Source organism: Microcebus murinus, chromosome 16 (genome assembly GCF_040939455.1).
Source record: "Microcebus murinus isolate Inina chromosome 16, M.murinus_Inina_mat1.0, whole genome shotgun sequence".
Lineage (NCBI taxonomy): Eukaryota > Metazoa > Chordata > Mammalia > Primates > Cheirogaleidae > Microcebus > Microcebus murinus.
Window position 1 is genome coordinate 50,169,469 of NC_134119.1, and position 21,472 is coordinate 50,190,940.

General features: G+C 42.6%; 1 protein-coding gene across 4 annotated transcripts in view; it reads right to left on the reverse strand.

The window, feature by feature from the left end:
• Positions 1-21,472, reverse strand: part of NSD2 (nuclear receptor binding SET domain protein 2) — a 102,893-nt gene that overhangs the window by 57,053 nt on the left and 24,368 nt on the right. For all 4 annotated transcript variants that reach the window (XM_012737429.3, XM_012737431.3, XM_075992893.1 and 1 more), the window contains exons 2-5: positions 20,807-21,429; positions 17,940-18,102; positions 8,108-8,274; positions 6,010-6,492 (exon numbers count right to left, since the gene is read on the reverse strand). In XM_012737429.3, the coding sequence (XP_012592883.1) occupies positions 6,010-6,492; positions 8,108-8,274; positions 17,940-18,102; positions 20,807-21,400 (1,407 nt within the window). In that variant the 5' untranslated portion in view covers positions 21,401-21,429. The remainder of the gene's footprint in view (positions 1-6,009; positions 6,493-8,107; positions 8,275-17,939; positions 18,103-20,806; positions 21,430-21,472) is intronic.

Sequence of the window (21,472 nt, forward strand, 5' to 3'; positions counted from 1 at the left end):
CTGACCACACAGAAACTATCCCAGGAGAAATGCCACTCCCCAGAGGAAAAAAGAACCCAGAAGGGATCAGATCACTCTGCAGGGTGCAGTCAGGGAGGAGCTTCCTCAATGTAAGTTTAGAATTACTTATGACAGGGTCAGCATGGATACAATCCTAATAATAACAAAGTCACTGAAACATCACTTTTCAGACAACACATAATTAGTCAAAACAAACCACCTCCTGAACCCTGCTGGAGAGGAGGAAGGCTTAGAACCAGGTATGGGTGGGGAAGGGTGTTTAACATTAATTCCGGAATGGTTTTTTTTATTTTTTTTGAAATAGAGCCTTGCTCTGCAGCTCAGGCTGCAGTGCAGTGGCCTCATCACAGCTCACAGCAACCTCAAATTCCTGGGCTCAAGCGATCCCCCTGCCTCAGCCTCCAGAGTAGCTGGGACTACAGGTCCACACCACCACACCCAGCTAATTTTTTCTATTTTTAATAGAGATGGTGTCTCACTTTTGCTCAGGGTGGTCTCGAACTCCTGACCTCAAGCAATCCTCCTGCCTCAGCCTCCCTGCTAGGATTATAGGCATGAGCCACTGTGCCCAGCCCGTGTGATGTTTTGATACAGGAACACCATGTGAATTAATCAAATCAGGGTAATTGGGGTATACATTGCCTCAGGCATTTATCATTTCTTTGTGTTAGGAACATTCAAATTCTACTCTTTTAGCTATTTTAAGGTATATTATTGTTGATTATAGTCACCTTGTGCTATGAAATATTGTTCATTCCATCTAACTATAGAATGTAACCCATTAACCTTCCCCACTTTATCTTCACCTTCCTACTACCCTTCCTAGCCTCTGGTAACCATCATTCTATTATCTGTCTCTATAACATCAATTGTTTTAATATTTAGCTACCATGGAAGAGTAAGAACATGTGATGTGAAAAGATTAGCTACTTCTCCCAGTGAAAAATTGGGTCCCTTAGGCAGGGGTTGTCGCAAAGGACAAGAAAATAATAGAATATAGAAAATAATGAAAATAAAAGAATACACAGAGATGAAGGTATACTTTTATAGATTTATAGAAAGAAATAGGAAAGCGAGGGTACTCAGTGGACCCTACAATAACCCTGTCAATTGTGAGGCCAGGAGTGGAGTTTCACATAGGTATTTACAGGTACGGATATCCTTTACATAATAACAGGTAGTTCAATTGTCAGGGGTAACAGGTTTACATAATAACAGGTAGTTTGTTTTGGGTTAAAAGTTTTTCAAAGGGCTTCTAAAGATTCCTTAATCAACCCTATCTATGTGAACAAATGGTTACAAGATCTTTCAAAGACAAACTTCTAAGTTCTAAGACATAGCTACCACTTAACAGAGAAATAACACAGAGATATAGTGGCATCATATTTATCTAGTTATTGTGGATTGAGACAGATTGTCAGGAATAAGCAGGAACTTGGTTCTTTTGGTTATTTGCTTTTAAGCACTCTTTGTTTGGCTCTCATCCTGTGGCTCCATGCAGACCTGCTTTGTCATTCAAAGCAGGCAAGAATCACAGGTTGAGAACGCAATAGCCATCTTGGAATGCAGCCACTACTGGACCTTTGAGACACCCTCCTCAGGAGAGAGAGCCTTTGATATGATCAACATCATGAGATCTATCTTTCTGGACTTGGCTTATTTCATTTAATATAACAGTCTCCAGTTCTATCCATGTTGTTGCAAATGGCAGGATTTCATTCTTCTTTGTGGCTATATAATATTCCACTGTGTATATATACCATCATTTCTTTATCCATTCATCTGTTGATTAACAGTTTGATTCCAAGTCCTGGCTATTGTGAATAGTGCTGCAGTCAACATGGGAGTGCAGACACCTTTTCAGCATACTGAATTCCCCTCCTTTGGATATATACCCAGCAGCAGGATTGCTGGGTCACATGGTTGCTCTATTTTCAGTTTTTTGAGGAACCTCCATACAGTTCTCCATAATGGTTGCACCAATTTACATTCCCCCCAACAGAGTACAAGTGCTCTACACATCATTGCCAGCATTCATTATTGCCTGTCTTTTTAATAAAAGCCATTTTAACTGTGATGAGATATCTCATTGTAGTTTTGATTTGCATTTATCTGATGACTAATGATGTTGAGCATTTTCTCATATAACTGTTGGCCATTTGTATGTCTTCTTTTGAGAAATGTCTATTCAGATCCTTTGCCCAGTCTTTAATAGGATTATCTGATTTTTCTCCTATTAAGTTGTTGGAAGCTTTATATTATTTTAAATCCAACAGTGACCACAACCCATCCACCACTAGGTGCTGACACCTCCTCCTGGACACAGGCACACACCTTCACAGCTACCCATTCCACTCTTTGGAAGGACAAAGATAGAGGGGTAGGTCAAATGAAATAGTGTGTATGTTGCATGTTTCAAATGTTAAGTGATAGGATCTGCATATCTCTTAGCAACTTGCTTTCTTCTTTGACACCCGGTGAGTTTATTTTAACTGAAGTGTAGAGTGTTACACTGCAGGAACATATCAGTCTGCCATTCACCTGACGACTTTTTAGTTTTGGACACTGTGGTGTCTCCTTGGGTACAAGAGCAAAATTACTCTAGAGGAAATACTTAGGAGTGAAATTGTAAGAAACAAAGAAAGCACATCTTCAATTTTACTAGATATTGACACATTTCCTCCACCATCGCTGCTCATCTTCTCAGCCCCAAGCTCATCCGAGTTTGGTGTTTGTTCACTGGGTGACCATATGGTCTCATCCCACCATGACTTTAATCTGCAGCTCCTGGTGACAGCTGAGGGTTAGCAGCATCTCTTCCCATACTTGCTGACTGTCCAGGCTTTTCTGTATGTTGTCATTTTTATAGCCTTCCCCCACTTTTCCTTCGGAATTGTTTCAGTTCTGTGCACAGAGCTTGTCCTTTTCACTATGTTCATGGTGTCCTTGGCACATAGATTTTCATTTTAATGTCATCCCTTTCTAGTCTGTGATCAGTCTGGCTTATTTTAAAACGCCTTCCCTCTCCCAAATTGACAAAGCTCCTCTCCCTCGCTTGCTGCGTTCTTAAATCACCAGTGGTCCCAGCATCATGTCCAGAGCAGCCACCTTGCCAAACTGGCAGCCCTTTCCCATTTTTCTCCACATGCTCAAGAGTTGGCTCTCGGCCCTGTTCTGGGCAGTGTCACTACCCTGTAGGTCCCTGGCATGAACATCACTGTTTTAAATAACAGAAAGTCCTTAGGCCAAGTCTTTCTTCAAACATGGCTATGTTAGCATCCACTTACAAAGTGCAAAAAAATTCCCACTGGGAGTCTTATTAGAATTACACTGAGACTACATGCAGTGGCTCACACTGTAATCCCAACACTTTGGAAAGCCAAGGCAGGAGGATTACTTGAGCTCAAGAGTTCAAGACCAGCCTGAGCAAGAGGGAGACCCTGACTCTACAAAAAACAGAAAAATTAGTGTGTGGTGGTGCACACCTGTAGTCCCAGCTACTCAGGAGGCTGAAGCAGGAAAACTGCTTGAGCCCACGAGTTTGAGGCTGCAGTAATCAATGATGGCGCCACTGCACTCTAGCGAGGGCAAAAGGGATCACTACAGCAGAAATGAACAACTACAGGATAGTTAATCTTTCTTTCTATACAGTCCTATTTAGGTCTGCTGAAATATCAGCTACTTTTCTACTTTTGTTTCTATTATCAATGGTATTTTTTCTAATATTACATTTCCTCTTTGTTGGTGCACTTGTATATTAACCATACATTCACCAACCTTGGTGAACTCTTTATTAATTCTACAAATTTTCTGTACATTTCCTTGAATTTTCTACATAGACCTCTGCAAACAATGACATCTTTATTTCTTCCTTTACAATTATGCCTTTTTACTCCATTTTCTTATCTTACAGTACTGGCTAGTATTTTAAGTTCAACGTTTAATAAGTGGTGAAAGAAGGCATCCTGTCTCAGTTATAATTTTAAAGAGAATATTTCTAAAGGTTCATCAATAAGTAAGTACCTTGACAAAAGTTTTTGATAGATATCCTTCAATGGATTAAGATAGTTCCCTTCTATTCCCGGTTTATTAACTTTTTATCAAAAAGCAGTTAATTTTAATGCATGTTTCAAAACATCACATGTACCCCATACAACAAAAAAAGCCAATAAATTTTATCAAATGCCTTTTCTCCATCTATCAAGATGATCATTTAATCTTCTACAGAGTAAATCACAATAATAGATTTTCTTTTTTTTTGAGACAGGATCTCCCTTTGTTACCCAGGCTAGAGTGAGCGCCATGGCGTCAGCTTAGCTCACAGCAACCTCAAACTCCTGGGCTCAAGCAATCCTGTTGCCTCAGCCTCCCGAGCAGCTGGGACTACAGGCATGCGCCATCATGCTCGGCTAATTTTTTCTATATGTATTAGTTGGCCAATTAATTTGTTTCTATTTATAATAGTGACAGGGTCTCGCTCTTGCTCAGGCTGGTTTCGAACTCCTGACCTTGAGTAATCTGCCCGCCTCGGCCTCCCAGAGTGCTAAGATCACAGGTGTGAGCCACTGCGCCCGGCCAATAATAGATTTTCTAATATTAAACCATCCTTGCACTCCTGAGAAAGTTCTACCAGTTATTTATTTATTTATTTTTTAAATCCCCTTATCTTCTAACTACTGGTTATTCATTCTTTTTTTTTTTTTTTTTTTTTTCTATTTTGAAAACATTCTTCAAACTCATGGTTATTCATTCTTGAAGGCACCACTTAAACTCCTTTCTCTGGAAGACTTCCCAGTTCCTAAATAGGGACAAAAAAAATCACATACCATGGATTTCTTAGAACACCCACCAACCACTCAATTAGGAATCTCTGCCTGAATTACTCATGGCCCCATTCTGTGCCATGCTGCCTGCCACAAAATAGGTGCTGGTTAAACACTCATGGAAACCTTTTGGAAAACAGATCCTATTTCTTGTTGGTACCTTTAATCACCATATGGATTTAGATTACTGAATAGAAAATTCCCAAGAAAGTAAAATTAAAATGAACACTATAAAAAAAGGCTTTTAGGCCCTAGACTACAACCCACTCACTTCAAGTAATAATCAAAAATGAGGGGCCTAATTTTTTCCTTTCTTTACAACAGAATTGAGCCTTTACTATGTACTAACAGATTGCATATTTTATGAACATGATTAAGAAAATTCTTTAGATGCTTTAATCATATTACTTTCTTTTTTTTTTTTTGGAGACAAAGTTTCACTTTGTCATCCCAATTAGGTTGCAGAGGCATCATGATAGGTCACTGCAACCTCAAACTCCTGGGGCCTAAGGCAATCCTCCTGCATCAGCCTCCTAAATAGCAGACTACAGGTACACATCAGCATACCTGGATAACTTTTTTTCTATTATTAGTAGAAATGGTAATTCACTCTTGCTCAAGCTGGTCTCAAACTCCCAAGCTCAAGCCATCCTCCCACCTCAGCCTCCCAGAGTGCTAGGAACAGGTGTGAGCCACCACGCCCAGCCTAATCATATCACTTTTTAAATATTATGGAAATACATCTTCAACATACTCAGTGCTAGTGGATACAGTAAGTTTTATAATGGAGTGTACTCCATACTGGAAGCTTCAGAACAGCCACCTGGAGAAATGCTAACCCAGAGTCAGATGTTAAGGACAAGGGAGAGGTTCCAGCAAAGAGCATTCCAATGAAACCAAACCCACTTTCCACTCTTCCCAGGATCTTCTCACCCACATTGGAAGATCACTTTAGTAACCCTGAGTGCAAAGGCAAGTATCTTTGCCCCAAGGGTCAAGATGGCTATTCCCTATGATACTTATCAGACCTAAAATCTATGCAAAGTTCACTGCAGACTGCTAATAGTACAGAGACACAGGTGACAGAACAATGAAGTGATACTCCTCAAGTGCAGACACTTCCTGACATGAAACCCACCAACTTATGACCCATGAGAGTACTGACCTCATCTCTGTGCTTTTGACAGAAGACCAAAAACTGGGATGCTGCATCTCCCTTCCTGCTTCGTGGAGTGTAGGCCATGGCCTTTTTCCTCCCAGGAGGAGACCCAACTCCTCTTTTGGGGTCTACCTCTGCCATCTTTTGAGGACTGTTCCTTACTATGCCAGGGTCACTCTCCTGGTTCTCAACGGAGCTAGACAGTTTGGTTCTCCGCCTTCTCTTCATGGGAATGCCCTCTTCTCTCACAAACTTGAGGTTTTCAGCAGCTTCTTCACGGACTCCTGAGGATCCTGCCATTTCTCCTGAAAACTCCACAGCAATGCCAGCCTCCTTAGCCACTCGAGGGTTGAGATGAAGCTGGTCCCCCACATAAACGAAGGTAAACTTGGCTTTCCGCTCCTCTACTGACATGCTTGCAGCCTCTTCTGCTTGAACAATGCCCATCTCCCACTGGGCCCTCAGTTTCCCTGAAATAGGTTTCAACAACTGGAAAAAAATATATAAGATACTATAAGTTTAATTACACAAACACAAAAGTTAACTCACTTTTAAAAAAGGATACGTTTATAATTTCAGATAAATTTAGAAATCCAAAACTATAAAAACCAATTAACTTAGGTTTTAGACAGAATTTAGCCCAACATAATAACTATTATTTCTTTAAACCAGAAATCAATCCCAATCACATTAACTAATGTTTTGATACGTACACACACACATACACATAGTCTCTTACGCATATAAAGGAAAATAAAAATTATGAAACAAATTATCTCTAGGAGTCATCAATGAGTAAAAGAAAAAAACTGTGTCTCCACAGAAACTTGTCATATTTCAAAACATGGCATACTTGGGCAAAAGTAAACAATGATAGATATATTAATAAAAAAGCCATTACAGGCAAGCACGGGGGCTCACACCTGTAATTCCAGCACTTTAGGAGGCGAAGGAGGGAAGACTGCTTGAGCCCAGGAGTTTGAGACCAGTTTGGGCAATACAGCAAAACTCCATCTCTACCAAAAAAACTTTTTTAACTTAGCCAGGTATGGTGGCTCATGCTTATAGTAGTCCCAGCTACTCAGGAGGCTGAGGTGGCAGGATCATTCCAGCTTAGGAGTTCAAGGATGCAGTGAGCTATGATACTGCCATTGCACTCCAGTCTAGGCCACAGAGTGAGACCCTGATCAAAAAAAAAAAAAAAAAAAAATTACAATATTTCAAGCAAATATAAGTTCAAAACAATAATAAAAAATTAAAATTAAAATTGTGGGTCTAGGCCAGGCGCGGTTGCTCACGCCTATAATCCTAGCAATCTGGGAGGCTGAGGCAGGCAGATCGCTCAAGGTCGGAGGTTGGAAACCAGCCAGAGCAAGAGCAAAACCCCATCTCTATTAAAAATGGAAATTAATTGGCCATCTAAAAATATATAGAAAAAGCCAAACATGGTGGCGCAAGCCTATAATCCCAGCTACTCGGGAGGCTGAGGCAGAATGATCGCTTGAGCCCAAGAGTTTGAGGTTGCTGGGAGCTAGGCTGATGCCACAGCACTCTAGCAGGGGCAACAGAGTGAGACTCTGTCTCAAAAAGAAAAAAAAAAAAAAATGTGGCTCTAAAAAGTATACTGAATACTTAAGATCACTTAAATGTCTATTAGAAGGCCAGGCGCAGTGGCTCATGCCTGTAATCCTAGCACTCTGGGAGGCTGAGGCAGGCAGATTGCTTGAAGTCAGGAGTTCGAAACCAGCCTGAGCAAGAGCGAGACCCCGTCTCTACTATAAATAGAAACAAATTAATTGGCCAACTAATATATATAGAAAAAATTAGCCGGGCATGGTGGTGCATGCCTGTAGTCCCAGCTACTTGGGAGGGTGAGGCAGAAGGATTGCTTGAACCCAGGAGTTTGAGGTTGCTGTGAGCTAAGCTGACGCCGTGGCACTCACTCTAGCCTGGGCAACAAAGCGAGACTCTGTCTCAAAAAAAAAAAAAAAAATGTCTATTAGAGTGGAAAAAAAAAGAATTAAAGAATTTTATAAATTGAAAAAAAAATTTTTTTAAATAAAAGAAAAAAAAGTATACTGAATACTAAAGGATCATCTGTCACCTTAATTTTCTCAGCTTTCGTGGGTGCCTGCTTGGCACTTTCCTGGCATAATTTTTCAAATTGTCCTTCTCCTTCGAAAGCTACAAGGCTCTTCTCAAATATCCAAGCTCTTTCTGGGGCATCACCAAAGAACTGTACATGATACTGGCGTGCACTCTTTTTCTGACCTAGTTTTTAAAATAAAATATTAGAACATGAAAGTTAGAATGTGGGGTGAAATTAGGCAAACCTATTGCTGCTTTGCAATTGTTTTCCTCAGTTCTGTTTGAGTCTATTAATCTCAAAATAAATCCTCCCTTCTTATCCCTACCATGCTCCATGCAAAAGAGGAAAATTCATTTACAAAAAAATTCCAATAAGGTTCAAAATTGACTAGGAAAGAAAGACAACCAAATGCACTCCTTTATTATCTCGCCCCTCTCAAGATCCTCTTAAAAAGACAGCAAATAAATAGGTAAGAGAGGACATCAGCAAAAGAGACACTTCAACAGCAAGGACTAGAATGGCAACAAAGGGGGCAGTAGACCAGCTGGCCAGCTGCTCACAGTGCTGAGGAGTAAGAGCACCACTGGCCCCCAAAAGTAGCTCAGACCACAGAGTAGCCCCTCAGATGCCCACTGCTGCCACTCTTAGCTGAGAGGAGGAAACCACATCCCACAATGCAGCCACAGAAAACCTGGATGAGGAAAGAGATAGTTGGACCCAAAATGAAGAGAAAGGAAGCCAGATCCCATTGAGGTCAAATGAGAAGTTGAATATAGATAGGTAAGACTGTTGAAAGGTCAGATCTCTGTGACAAATGAGGGAAGAGAGGGGGTTCACCATGGGAGGGGCCATCAGTCCCTGTCCCCTCGTGCAGAACACTGGCCATGGGAAATCAAAAGATACTGCCTAGAGAACTGAAGCACCCCAGAGGAAAAACTTCTCCACTGAATCTTTTGGAGATTCCCCAAAGGTGTTCAGGTAACAAAGCCCCCACTCACACAGCTGCAAGTACACCTGAGTGCTGTACTCTTAAACACAAGCATAGCACCAAAGAACCTCAGGACACAGGGAAGTCTCCTGAATGAATGAATGCAAAACACACAGAAATAAACAGCCTCAGCAGGGCCACAGATACAATGTAAAAAAGAGAAGACATCCAACAGAGAAAAACCCTGGTGTGCTATGAAAAGAAGACACAAAAAAAGAAAAAAGATATTTGGGATTTAAATACAATTATGAAAATATGGCCAGTCAAGGTGGTTCATGCCTGTATCCTAGCACTTTGGGAGGCCAAGGAGGGAGGACTGCTTGAGGCCAAGAGTTTGAGAGCAGCCTGGGCAACATAGTGAGATTCCACCTCTACGAAAAGTTTTTAAAAAATTAGCCAGCATGGTGGCATGCGCCTGTAGTCCCAGCCACTCGAGCAGCTGAGGTGGAAGATTACTTGAGCCCAGGAGTTCGAGGCTGCAGTGAGCTATGATCACACCACTACACTCCAGCAGCCTCAGTGACAGAGTGGGACCCTGTCTCCAAAAAAATTTAAAAATTAAAAATAAATAAAATTATGAAAATAAAATTCGACAAGAAAGTTCAGAAGATAAGAATCTCCCAGAAAGCAGGAAAAGATTAAGATGAAAAATATCTACTCCTATAAGAAACCTATAGAATTGTCTGGGCGCGGTGGCTCACGCCTGTAATCCTAGCTCTCTGGGAGGCCAAGCCGGGCGGATCATTTGAGCTCAGGAGTTCAAAACCAACCTGAGCAAGAGCAAGAGCAAGACCCCATCTCTACTAGAAATAGAAAGAAATGAAGTGGCCAACTAATATATATAGAAAAAATTAGCTGGGCATGGTGGCGCATGCCTGTAGTCCTAGCTACTCGGGAGGCTGAGGCAGTAGGATCGCTTGAGCCCAGGAGATTGAGGTTGCTGTGAGCTAGGCTGACGCCACGGCACTCACTCTAGCCTGGGCAACAAAGTGAGACACTGTCTCAAAAAAAAAAAAAAAGAAAGAAAGAAACCTATAGAATCAACCCAGGAGGTCCAATACTCAAATAACAGGCCTTCTGAAGAGATGAACAGAGAAACTCAAAGATTTAACAAAAAAACACATCTCAAGCTGAAACACCCTTTATTATTAAACACCCGAACATCTTACAGCAGAGCACATCTGTGAGATTCAAGCTGCTGGAGGAAGGGGACAGAACAGCATCCAGTTAATAGAACAGAAGTAGAGGTATATCAAGAATGGCCAAAGTCTCTGGATGCTAGTAATACCCTCAAAATTCCAAGAGGAATTATTCTCAAGATAAAATTCTATACCCAGCCAAACCATCCACCAAGTGTCCACCATTTGTGACTTCTTCATTACTTTAATAATTTGAAAGAACTTTTCTTAGTAATAAAGTAGCATTCTCTAAACTGCAAGGACCCAAAGTTACCTTCCATACCCGCTTTCTCGGAATGCAAAAAAATGTTTTCTGCCAGAAAAGGAAAACAAAAAAAAGACAGCATGAAACTACAGAAAAAAGCATAAGTAACTCAGGAAAGCATCTTAGAAACTCTAAGTTTACTGCAATACAAAAAGTTAAGAACATCAGCAATCCAGATTGAGGCAGAAAAAAGGAAGATTCTAAGAGAGAGCTCCAAGGGAAGAAAAGATTTAGAGAAAAGACCTCTTCTACACAGAAAGAAAATCTAGGTAGCAAGGAAAGAAGGTTAAAAGATGAGTTAAAAGGAGCAGAAAAGGAAGATGAGACTCAAAAACAGGTCTTCATTTTTTTAGGAGAAAAAATAACTACATAAATATATAAATAGGAGGAACTAAATATTTAAGTTGAGTTTTAAGGATAGGGAGATGAATACTTGAAAAAAATTAAGGCTGTGTGGAAAGCAAGTATATGATTTAAAAAGAAAAGCAGTAACTCCAGGAAAAACTAAAGGTTGTACAAGAAAGAAAATGTAATTATAGAACACAAGTTGGTTTTTCATTGAGTGATACTTACATTGTCAATATTATATAAAGATTTATTTAATGAAAATAGTAACTTAATTATATGGGGAGGATACAGGGAAAGAAATAGAAAACAGTTGAAGAGCTTCATCTTCATTTTCCATAACAGAAAGTCAACAGAAAATATCTAATGATAAGTCGAAATATAGCAGTTAAAACTAGAAGAAAATGTTGAAAGAGTTCAAAATAATTAATTCTGAGGAGGGAACATGGGGGATGATTTTTCACTATTAACCTTTCAGTACAATATGACTTGCTTATAAGTGTACAAACATCTTTTATTTGAAAATACATGAGATTCAAGGATACCTCCCAAGGCATTTGTGACTTCTTCATTACTTTAATAATTTGAAAGAACTTTTCTTAGTAATAAAAATGAATATATCTATATGTCATAACATTTTTTTTTTGAGACAGTCTCTCGCTTTGTTGCCCAGCCTAGAGTGAGTGCCGTGGTGTCAGCTTAGCTCACAGCAACCTCAAACTCCTGGGCTCAAGTGATCCTACTGTCTCAGCCTCCCGAGTAGCTGGGACTACAAGCATGCGCCACCATGCCCGGCTAATTTTTTCTATATATATTAGTTGGCCAATTAATTTGTTTCTATTTATAGTAGAGACGGGGTCTCACTCTTGCTCAGGCTGGTTTTGAACTCCTAACCTTGAGCAATCCGCCTGCCTCGGCCTCTCAGAGTGCTAGGATTATAGGCATGAGCCACCGCGTCTGGCCTGTCATAACATTTTTATAATGAAGAAAATCTATTACAGTACATATAATGAAATATAAACTTAAACCATGTTTATAAATAGTCAATGACAGAGAGATGTTCCTTACATATCAGGTGGGAAAAAAGCACAAGAGATTACTATAGTCTGATCCCAAGTTTATAAAATAAATTAGTGCAACATTTTTTATGTTCTTTCCTATCTAGAAATTTGATAGAATAACCCAAATTTCCCCTAATTTTGTGGGTATCTTTAATCCATATGAATTTTATTTTGGTCCAAGTTGAGAGGTGAACATCTTGCTGTTTTCTTTTACTGCATAATTAACCAGTTGTCCCAGTACTATTTATTAGTATTTCTTCCTTCCTATGCCAATTTCTGATGTTCACTAATCCCAGTCTGTATAAAAAAGCTTGTCCTAGACTCCTCCACCTCTATGCACTTCTAGGAAAACCTGGCCTCCACTAAGCAGTCCTAGGGCCTCCTTTGGGCTATGTTCCTTTCCTCCCCATCACAGCCCATTAGGCCACAGGTAGCCCATGAACCTCTGGGCCTGACTGAGCCAAGTCTTTCTCCTGATTCTGTGGAACCTATTGAAAACAGCCAATTATGCATACAGAATGAACCCCACCAAAAGACAAGGCTGCCTGAGAACTGAAGCTCAAAGGAGAAAGAGAAGCTATAAAAACACAAGGCTGGGTGCAGTGGCACATCCCTGTAATCCCAGCACTTTGGGAAGCCAGGGAGGGAGGATCACTTAAGGTCAGGAGTTCGAGACCAACCTAACCCAAGAGTGAGACCCAATCTCTACAAAAAATAGAAAAATTAGCCCAGCATAGTGGTGCACACCTATAGTCCCAGCTACTAGGGAGGCTGAGGCAGGAGGATCGCTTGAGCCCAGGAGTTTGAGGTTACAGTGAGCTGTGATGATGCCACTGCATGCCAGCCTGGATGACAGAGTAAGACCATGTCTCCAAAAAAAAAAAAAAGACAAGCATTACCAGGTCTGAGTTTCCCGGTTCAGTCCCTGGGGGTACCAGAGCCCCAAAATTAGGTAAATCAGAAACTGATAGTAGAAAAGCGCACATCCACTACCCAGTAGGAGATTTTAACACATCTCTCTCAGCAGCTGATAGAACAAAAAAGAAACAAATCAGTAAAAAGCTTATACTATCAAATAACATAAGACATGAGAAAGCCAGATTACCTATAGTATTTTTAGAACATGCTAGAAATAAAGCAATAAGGGTTAATTTTTAAGATACCCTTCCATAACAGAAAAAGCACAACAAATAATTTCCACAATAGAAAATTACTTGATTCTAGACTGCAGTACTCTAAAGAAAAGACCAGTGGGATCCAGGTGTGACAGGGAGATGATGGAGTTCCCAGATGCAACAGAATCCAGTTTTCTCCATAGCATGATATCTAAAACATACAATTATCTTCTATCTCCACCTTAAAGAGTCAGGCCTCGAAGCTGCTAGACCATCTATATACCCTGGTGGATAGTAGCCAAGACAAGTTCTGCTGCTATCCCTCACAAAAATGCTATTAACACTTTCATTAACTTAGATTTCCAAAGGAAATTTAAACTTTCAAAAGAATCTAGATTGAGCTCCAGTATGAGTTATGTTCTCTTCTGCATGTATATCATGCGACAGTTTCAAAAATATAAGTATATTACTAAGATATACAGATTCAAGCAGGTCTATAAATCCCAAGCATGACATTCTAAATTAAAATAAAGAAAATTTGGGGCCAGGTACGGTAGCTTACGCCTGTAATCCTAGCACTCTGGGAGGCCGGATTGCTCAAGGTCAGGAATTCGAAACCAGCCTGAGCAAGAGCGAGACCTCATCTCTACTAAAAATAGAAAGAAATTAATTGACCAACTAAAAACATATAGAAAAAATTAGCCGGGCATGGTGGCGCATGCCTGTAGTCCCCGCTACCTAGGAGGCTGAGGCAGCAAGATTGCTTGAGCCCTGGAGTTGGAGGTTGCTGTGAGCTAGGCTGATGCCACGGCACTCTAGCCCAAGCAATGGAGTGAGACTCTGTCTCAAAAAAAAAAAAAAAAAAAGAGAAAAGAAAGAAAATTTGGGATAGAAATTGGGGATAGGGTGAGGAGGCTCCATCTTACAGAGAAATAAAAGCACCTGCTTCACAGGATGTACATAGCTTGCTCCACGCCAGGAGCTACCTCTTCTCCATCCCTGCCCTTCCCCAACAAGGACACCCACCACTCACCATCTCACTCCCACTGTGGAGTGCTGCAGGCCAAGAGGTGGGGAGTTATAAATGGACCCAAAAGCTCCACTTCGAGCCAGGGCTCAGCACTGCCTAGAGACCCACTTCACATGTATCCCTGGCAAATTCTGTTTCCTGGAGCAATGAACACAACTAGTGCCCAGATCTGGGCTTCTACATACTGTTCTCTACAAAAAGGACCTCAGGCCTTCCCAGAGAAATAGCTGATTCCAGGACTAGAGCAAAAAAAGTACAAGATGAGCCTGGGAGGTATGTTAGACCAGAGATAAGGAAATACTCAATGGCTGATGAGAACATAAAAAAATAAGGACTATAATACACAACTAGTTATTTTAGGGAGGAGATCATTTTCACAGAAAAATGCCAGCTAAAATATAGAAAGCATAACAAAAATAGATAGTTACCATTTTATAAGTCAATAGATCATCAAGGACCACTAACACCTGGGCTGCAAGGGAATCCAGATCCCATGCATTCATGACCCTGGGAGGGGGCCCTTCCACGGAGAGTTCTGAGGGCCCCACCTACTAAGGGGCATCAGCTGCCCCACAAGCCCCTCCAGGCATGGTCTGCCTGGCCTACCGTCCTTCTCTCACTTCATTTCTCTCACTTCCCTCATGGGCTCCTTTGACCCCTTTCTTCGTAAAGGTTTTCTGAACTTCCTTTCAGCTGGAGGGTGTCCATCCTGGCTCACCTCCTTCTGAACTGCTTTTCAAATGCACATTATCAAGTCTTCTGAAGTTGGTTTGTATGTGATTACGAGGACCTGCTTCCCGCATCCAACAATTCCTAGAGAAGCAGACTATTTGGGGTTAGCAGGGCTACTCCCTGGCCTAGGCTGACAGGGGACACCCCCTTCTGCACACATAAAGGGAAAGCCACCTTTCAAGGCTCCTCAGCTCCAGCCTGGCCTTTCTGACCTGGGTCTGCTCATGAGGGATCTAGAGCAGTCCTGAGGACTGGAGGTTTAGGGTGCTACTCTAGACCAGAGGAAGCTGAAGAGGCAGGACAGCCAGAGGCAGAGCATGCATCTCAATCCCCAAGTGTAGGAAAACACAAGTATTGGGAATACCAGGACAGCTGAGGAACTCTCAGCTAGGAACATAATGACAGGCAACATTCTTGACATAATGTTTCCTGAAGAGTGGTTGAATGCTTAGTTGCCAAGGAAACTGTCCTTGACCTGGCATTGTTAGGAGTTTAGTGCCATGACATCTACAGCCTATATTCACGCAGTTTGGCAAAGAAGGGTGTTTATCTAGAGAAAGAAATAGAACAGGCAAAACAAGATGTTAAAAGTCACTGGATCGAGACAAGGGGAATGGGTCTCCACTGTGCTATTCTAATTTGACCAGTGGGCTTGAAAGTTTATTTTTTATTTTTTTTTGAGACAGAGTCTCGCTTTGTTGCCCAGGCTAGAGTGAGTGCCGTGGCGTCAGCCTAGCTCACAGCAACCTCAAACTCCTGGGCTCAAGCAATCCTTCTGCCTCAGCCTCCCAAGTAGCTGGGACTACAGGCATGCGCCACCACACTCGGCTTACTTTTTCTATATATATATATATTAGTTGGCCAATTAATTTCTTTCTATTTATAGTAGAGATGGGGTCTCGCTCTTGCTCAGGCTGGTTTCGAACTCCTGATCTCGAGCAATCCTCCTGCCTCGGCCTCTCAGAGTGCTAGGATTACAGGTGTGAGCCACTGCACCTGGCCTTGAAAGTTTTTTAAATAAATAAAAATACAAATAAGTGGCCAGGCACAGTGGCTCACGCCTGTAATCCTGGGAGGCCGAGGCAGGTGGATCGCTCAAGGTCAAGAGTTCGAAACCAGCCTGAGCAAGAGCGAGACCCCGTCTCTACTAAAAAAATAGAAAGAAATTAATTGGCCAACTAAAAATATATAGAAAGAAAAATTAGCCGGCCGTGGTGGCGCATGTCTGTAGTCCCAGCTACTCCGGAGGCTGAGGTAGGAGTATCGCCTGAGCCCAAGAGTTTGAGGTTGCTGGGAGCTAGGCTGATGCCACGGCATTCTAGCTCAGGCAACAGAGTGAGACACTGTCACCAAAAAAAAAAAAAAAAATACAAATAAGCAAACAATAAATAAAATAGCTTATATACACAAAAAAGATAGACTCCAAGTATGACTATTTGGCATTGTTTTGAAAACTGGGCAAACACCTAGTTACATGAAGACACTTAAAAATGGGTATAAAGGCCGGGCACAGTGGCTCACGCCTGTAATCCTAGCACTCTGGGAGGCTGAGGCAGGAGAATCACTAGAGGTCAGTTAGTTCAAGACCAGCCTGAGCAAGAGTGAGACCCCCACCTCTACTAAAAACAGAAAACAATTGGCCGGGTGTGGTGGCGTGTGCCTATAGTCCCAGCTACTTGAGAGGCTGAGGCAGGAGGATCGCTTGAGGCCAGGAGTTCCAGGTTGCAGTGAGCTATGATCACTGACACTAGATTCCAACCTAGGTGACAAAGTGAGACCCTGTCTCAAAAAAGAAGACTACTTCAGTTTCATAGGTATGAAGGTTAGAAGCTTGAGATGACTTCATATAAACTAAAAATCCCCAGAACTAAAAAAAGAAATCAGCAAGAGTTGCTTGTGGTATGTCATGCAGACAAAAGATGTGAAAGTCACCAGGTTTGCTGTGTGGGCACCAGCCCCAGTTTTAGAAAGCTAAGAAGGAGCTGGCAATCCCTCACACACACCTGTATGTGGCTGGACACTGGCTGCAGAAGCATGATGGTCTATCCCCAAAAGGGGGGACACCTTCTGTCTGAACCAGCATTTTCTTTCATACTCTCACCAAGTCTAGATAACTTGGAGTATACCCTGGGGTTCCTGCAGCCCCTTGGAAGGGACTCCCCCAAGTGTGGCAAGCCAAGGATGCCAAAGGTCCTTCGTGGATGCAGAGCTGAAGCCAGGCAATGGGCTCTTCTCCTGCCACAAGTCCTACAGTAGGGCACACATGCATGCCTGAGCCTCCATAGCAGAGGCCAACCACTCCCATGAGACAGAAGACTCGGGCAGGACTCAGGCAGGGGCACCTGGGACTCAAGCAAGGTCCTCTATATCCTGAACCCATCCCTCCTAAAGTCAACATTTGCCAAAGAGGTGTCATTTTATCCCACTCCCAGCTGACAGGCCTGTTTGGCTACTTGGGTGGCAGAGTAGGGACCTAAGTAAGTGCAGAATGAGAGCAGCAATGCTGCTCCTCTGAGAGCTCAGGCCTCCAGCTAGAGACCAAGAGGGGCCATACAAGGCTGACTGTTGGCAGTACTGGGCTGGAGCACTGGCCTGGTCCAGTAATGACTCTAGCTGCCCACGCTTCTGAAGGGTGCACAGGTCATGGGGGCACTAACCTGCTGCGCTCCAACTCTGTACTTGCCACATCTCACCTTCCTTAAACTAAATGCAAACTTTAGAAGATTTTCCAGAAAAATCTCAAACCACCTGATCCTTTATGTTTCCTCCAAAAATGCATGCATAGATTGCATGTGCCCAATTGTTATATAAGTACTTGTTTGTATCAATGACATACTACATTCTTAATATATTACTTTAGCTGTTCCATGTACAAATCAATTCACCTACCCAAGTTTTGTAAGACAAAGATGATCATTTCTAGTTGCTTTCTCTCTCCCCATTAGCCTAATAATCATGGACATTTTTATAATTTAAACTTAGTATAAAATACTATTTCTGCAAATCATGCTGAAATAAGCAATCAGTGCACATATAAATAGTAGGGCTAGTTAAGGAACAGTAAGAAGGCTAGAGATGAGAAAGACTAAATGCAAAAGAGAAAAATGGGAAAACAGCCCCAAAAACACAATACCTTTAAGTTTGGTATAGTTGTGAAGGAGTGGATCTGCAGAAACCATGCAAGGCCACCAAGGGTAACCCGACACTTTGGACCACACCAAATCACCGATGTTATATTTCAACAGGTGCTCTTTGTCTCTGCCAGTGTTTGGGCAGGACTCTTTCTTAACTGGAATCTGAAAATGAACAACAAAGACAAATACTAACATATCTAATAACTACCCCTAAATCTAGCCTTCTATCCATACAAGACCCAAGATTAATCAGGCTGGAGGCTCAAAACACATATAGATCCCCAAAAAAGGAGCATGCACTCCTTGCTGTGTTTTAGATAATAGCCCCAATATCACTTCTTGGAAACCATGTGTGTCTCTCTCTCACCCTCAGCTAAAGGGTCAACAGCACAGTGCCTGGCCCACACAAGTGTTCAACACTACAAGGATCTCTCTATAAACCTATTCCCTTGGCCTGGTGGACTATCTTTAATGGTTCTTTATTCAACCAGTTAAAGAGGAATTCTCACAGAACACCGAATTTTTACTGCCCCCTGCCCCCAGGTTCATGTCTCACCATCAATTATCAGAAGTACATGTGTCACCTGACATGAAGGTGAGTGTGGTAAGAGCAGGGCTGGATCAACTCCTAGCTCCACCACTTGTGAGCTGAGTCCTCGGGCTCTGTGAGGCTATTTCTCCATCTCTGGCACGTGAGTAGTTTATGAGGCTGAACATCCTGTCATGGGCAAACTCCTCCCCAAGCCACTCTTGGTTCTGCACTCTCGTGGGAACAAGCATACCACCAGGGCCCTGACCTCTCTGAAGGTAAATTCCTAACCCTCCTTCTAAGAGCACTATGTACCTAGGCAAGCTATTGAACTGCTGTGGGCCTCAGTCTCCTCATCTCTTAGCTGAGGATACTAGCCCTGAAATCTCACTGGCAGTCACAAAGATCTATGTGTATGCTGTTGAGGGCTGGCTTGAGCTGCCATATTACATACCTTCAGGGTTACAGTTATTGTCCCCACTTTGTAGGTGGAAGTCAAAATTTAGGTGATGTACCCAAGTTTTAACAAAACCAAGTGGCAGAGCTAGGAATAAAAGCCAGGTCTCTGACAATTTGCATAGGCCACTTCCCCTGTAAAAGCATGAAGTTCAGCTAGGTGCAGTGGCTCACGCCTGTAATCCTAGCACTCTGGGAGGCCGAGGCTGGAGGATCGCTTGAGCTCAGGAGTTCGAGACTAGCCTGAGCAAGAGCAAGACCCTGTCTCTACTAAAAATAGAAAAAAATAAGCCAGGAGTTGGCATGCACCTGTAATCCAAGCTACTTGGGAGGCTGGGGCAGAAGAATCACTTAGAGCCCAGGGGTCTGAGGTTGCTGTGAGCTAGGCTGATGCCACAGCACTCTAACCCAGGTGACAGAGTGACACTCCATCTCAAAAAAATAAGAAAATAAAATTTAATTAAAAAAATTAAAAACGTTGCCATAATTACATTAGTAAGAGCTAAACAGTTCCTGAGTACTCAAAAAAAATTTTTTAGGCCAGGCGCGGTGGCTCACGCCTGTAATCCTAGCACACTGGGAGGCCGAGGCAGGAGGATTGCTCAAGGTCAGGAGTTCTAAACCAGCCTGAGCAAGAGCGAGACCCTGTCACTACTATAAATAGAAATAAATTAATTGGCCAACTAATATATATAGAAAAACTTAGCCGGGCATGGTGGTGCATGCCTATAGTCCCAGCTACTCTAGAGGCTGAGGCAGAAGGATCACTTGAGCCCAGGAGTTTGAGGTTGCTGTGAGCTAGGCTGACACCATGGCCCTCACTCTAGCCTGGGCAACAAAGCGAGACTCTGTCTCAAAAAAAAAAAAAAAATTTTTTTTTAAACCCTCAAACTTATTCATTATTTTAATGATTTCAAGGAAATTCCAGCCATTCCCCCATCTGTGGAAACTCTAAAGTTCCTTGATTACAATTTTAAACTCAATAGCCCAACCATGGTGACAATGTCAACTCCTACTAGTCTCAGGCTTCCTGTCCCCACCTCCCCAAGTGGGCCTGGAGCTGTAGCTAAAAACCAACACCCTCTAGACCATCATCCAGACAGAGAGAGGAGGCTGCTGGCCTGTCCCTATTTCCTTCTGCCAAGGCCAAGGGCCCTTGGCTACCATTTATGGCTTATACGCATTTAAATGTTAGGGCCATCCAGACTGTCACTTTAGGACACCATAACACCAACCACTACGCAGAATGGAGAAAAACCACCAAGTCCTTCCATCTTAAGTTAGGGCTCTCCTTCCCAGCCTTTGATTAGTGAACACAGCCCCAATCCTCAAGAAGGCAGAACATCTGCTAGACCACTTGGCTGAAGAGATAGGTAAGTGGATAGTGGACCCATGTGGGAGGACAGCAGGAGTACCTCTGCACAGCACTGCTCTGCTTCCCACTCATTAGAGAGTGCAGGCTTGAGATGTCTCACATTGGTGCCCAGTGTGTCTACACTGACCACATCAGGCCAAAGAATGCCTTGAAAATGAGGTCCATGAGAACAGCATAGCCTCAAGTCATCAAGCAAGGGCTCTGGAACTAGCAGGCCTAGAGTCAGAAACTGGTTTTGCCTCTTTTTGGCCTGTAATCCTGAACATCTAGTTAACCTCTCTAGGCCTCTCAACAGGCTCAGCAGCTGGCTGTGGGGCCTAAGGAGGCGACGCCAGAGCATCCTGGAGCCTGATGCCTGACCCATAGCCAGGGCTCAGTCAAGCACTGAATGCACCGGGCAGTCCCCATCTCTTCCGCCCACCATTGCACTCATGCAGGTGCCCTCACACGGTTCCATGCTCACTGCTCACCGTCATGTGACCCCAGTCAGAATTCCTCATAAATACCTTTTTATCGGAAGGACTTGAGATCTTAGACACTAGGGCTGCTTCGACAAGGCCCTGCTCCAGTAAGGAATCATACTTTACGCTCCTCTTCCTGTTCCTCCTCGCCTTGTTTTCTGGTTTTTGTCCATTTTCTCCTGACTGGGACACATCAGCACTGTCACCACAGATGGAAGACTCAAAGAGAGGTTTCCCATTCATGTATGTTTTGGTGATTTTAAGCTTAATTTCTGGAGAGCCATTTTTGATAGGGGTAGTGCTAGGTGGTGTCCCCATTCCTTTCATTTCCTGGGGTTCAAAACGCAATTTGGCATCATGAGTGCCCGGTTCTCCATTAAATACACGGGAAGTAAGATCCTTCAACTTCTCAGCTGGAATAAAGGGAAGTGCATCATGGCCATTAAACTTCTGCATGACGCCCTCCTGCAGACTGTTAGAAAGCTGGGCTTTGCTGAGGAACACCGAACACTCGCGATTCACTTCACAGCTCTGAGTCTTTCCATTTGTATTGCCAAGGATTTCTGGTGCCTGCTTCATGTTAATGCACTTTACAACTTTCTGAACAGAAAGAGGATTTTTTTTGATGCTAAATTCCATCTAGCCCAGATGCTTCCGTTCTTAGAACGCTACAGTATTTAAAAAGAAGGAAAAAAAGAAAAAGCAACATAT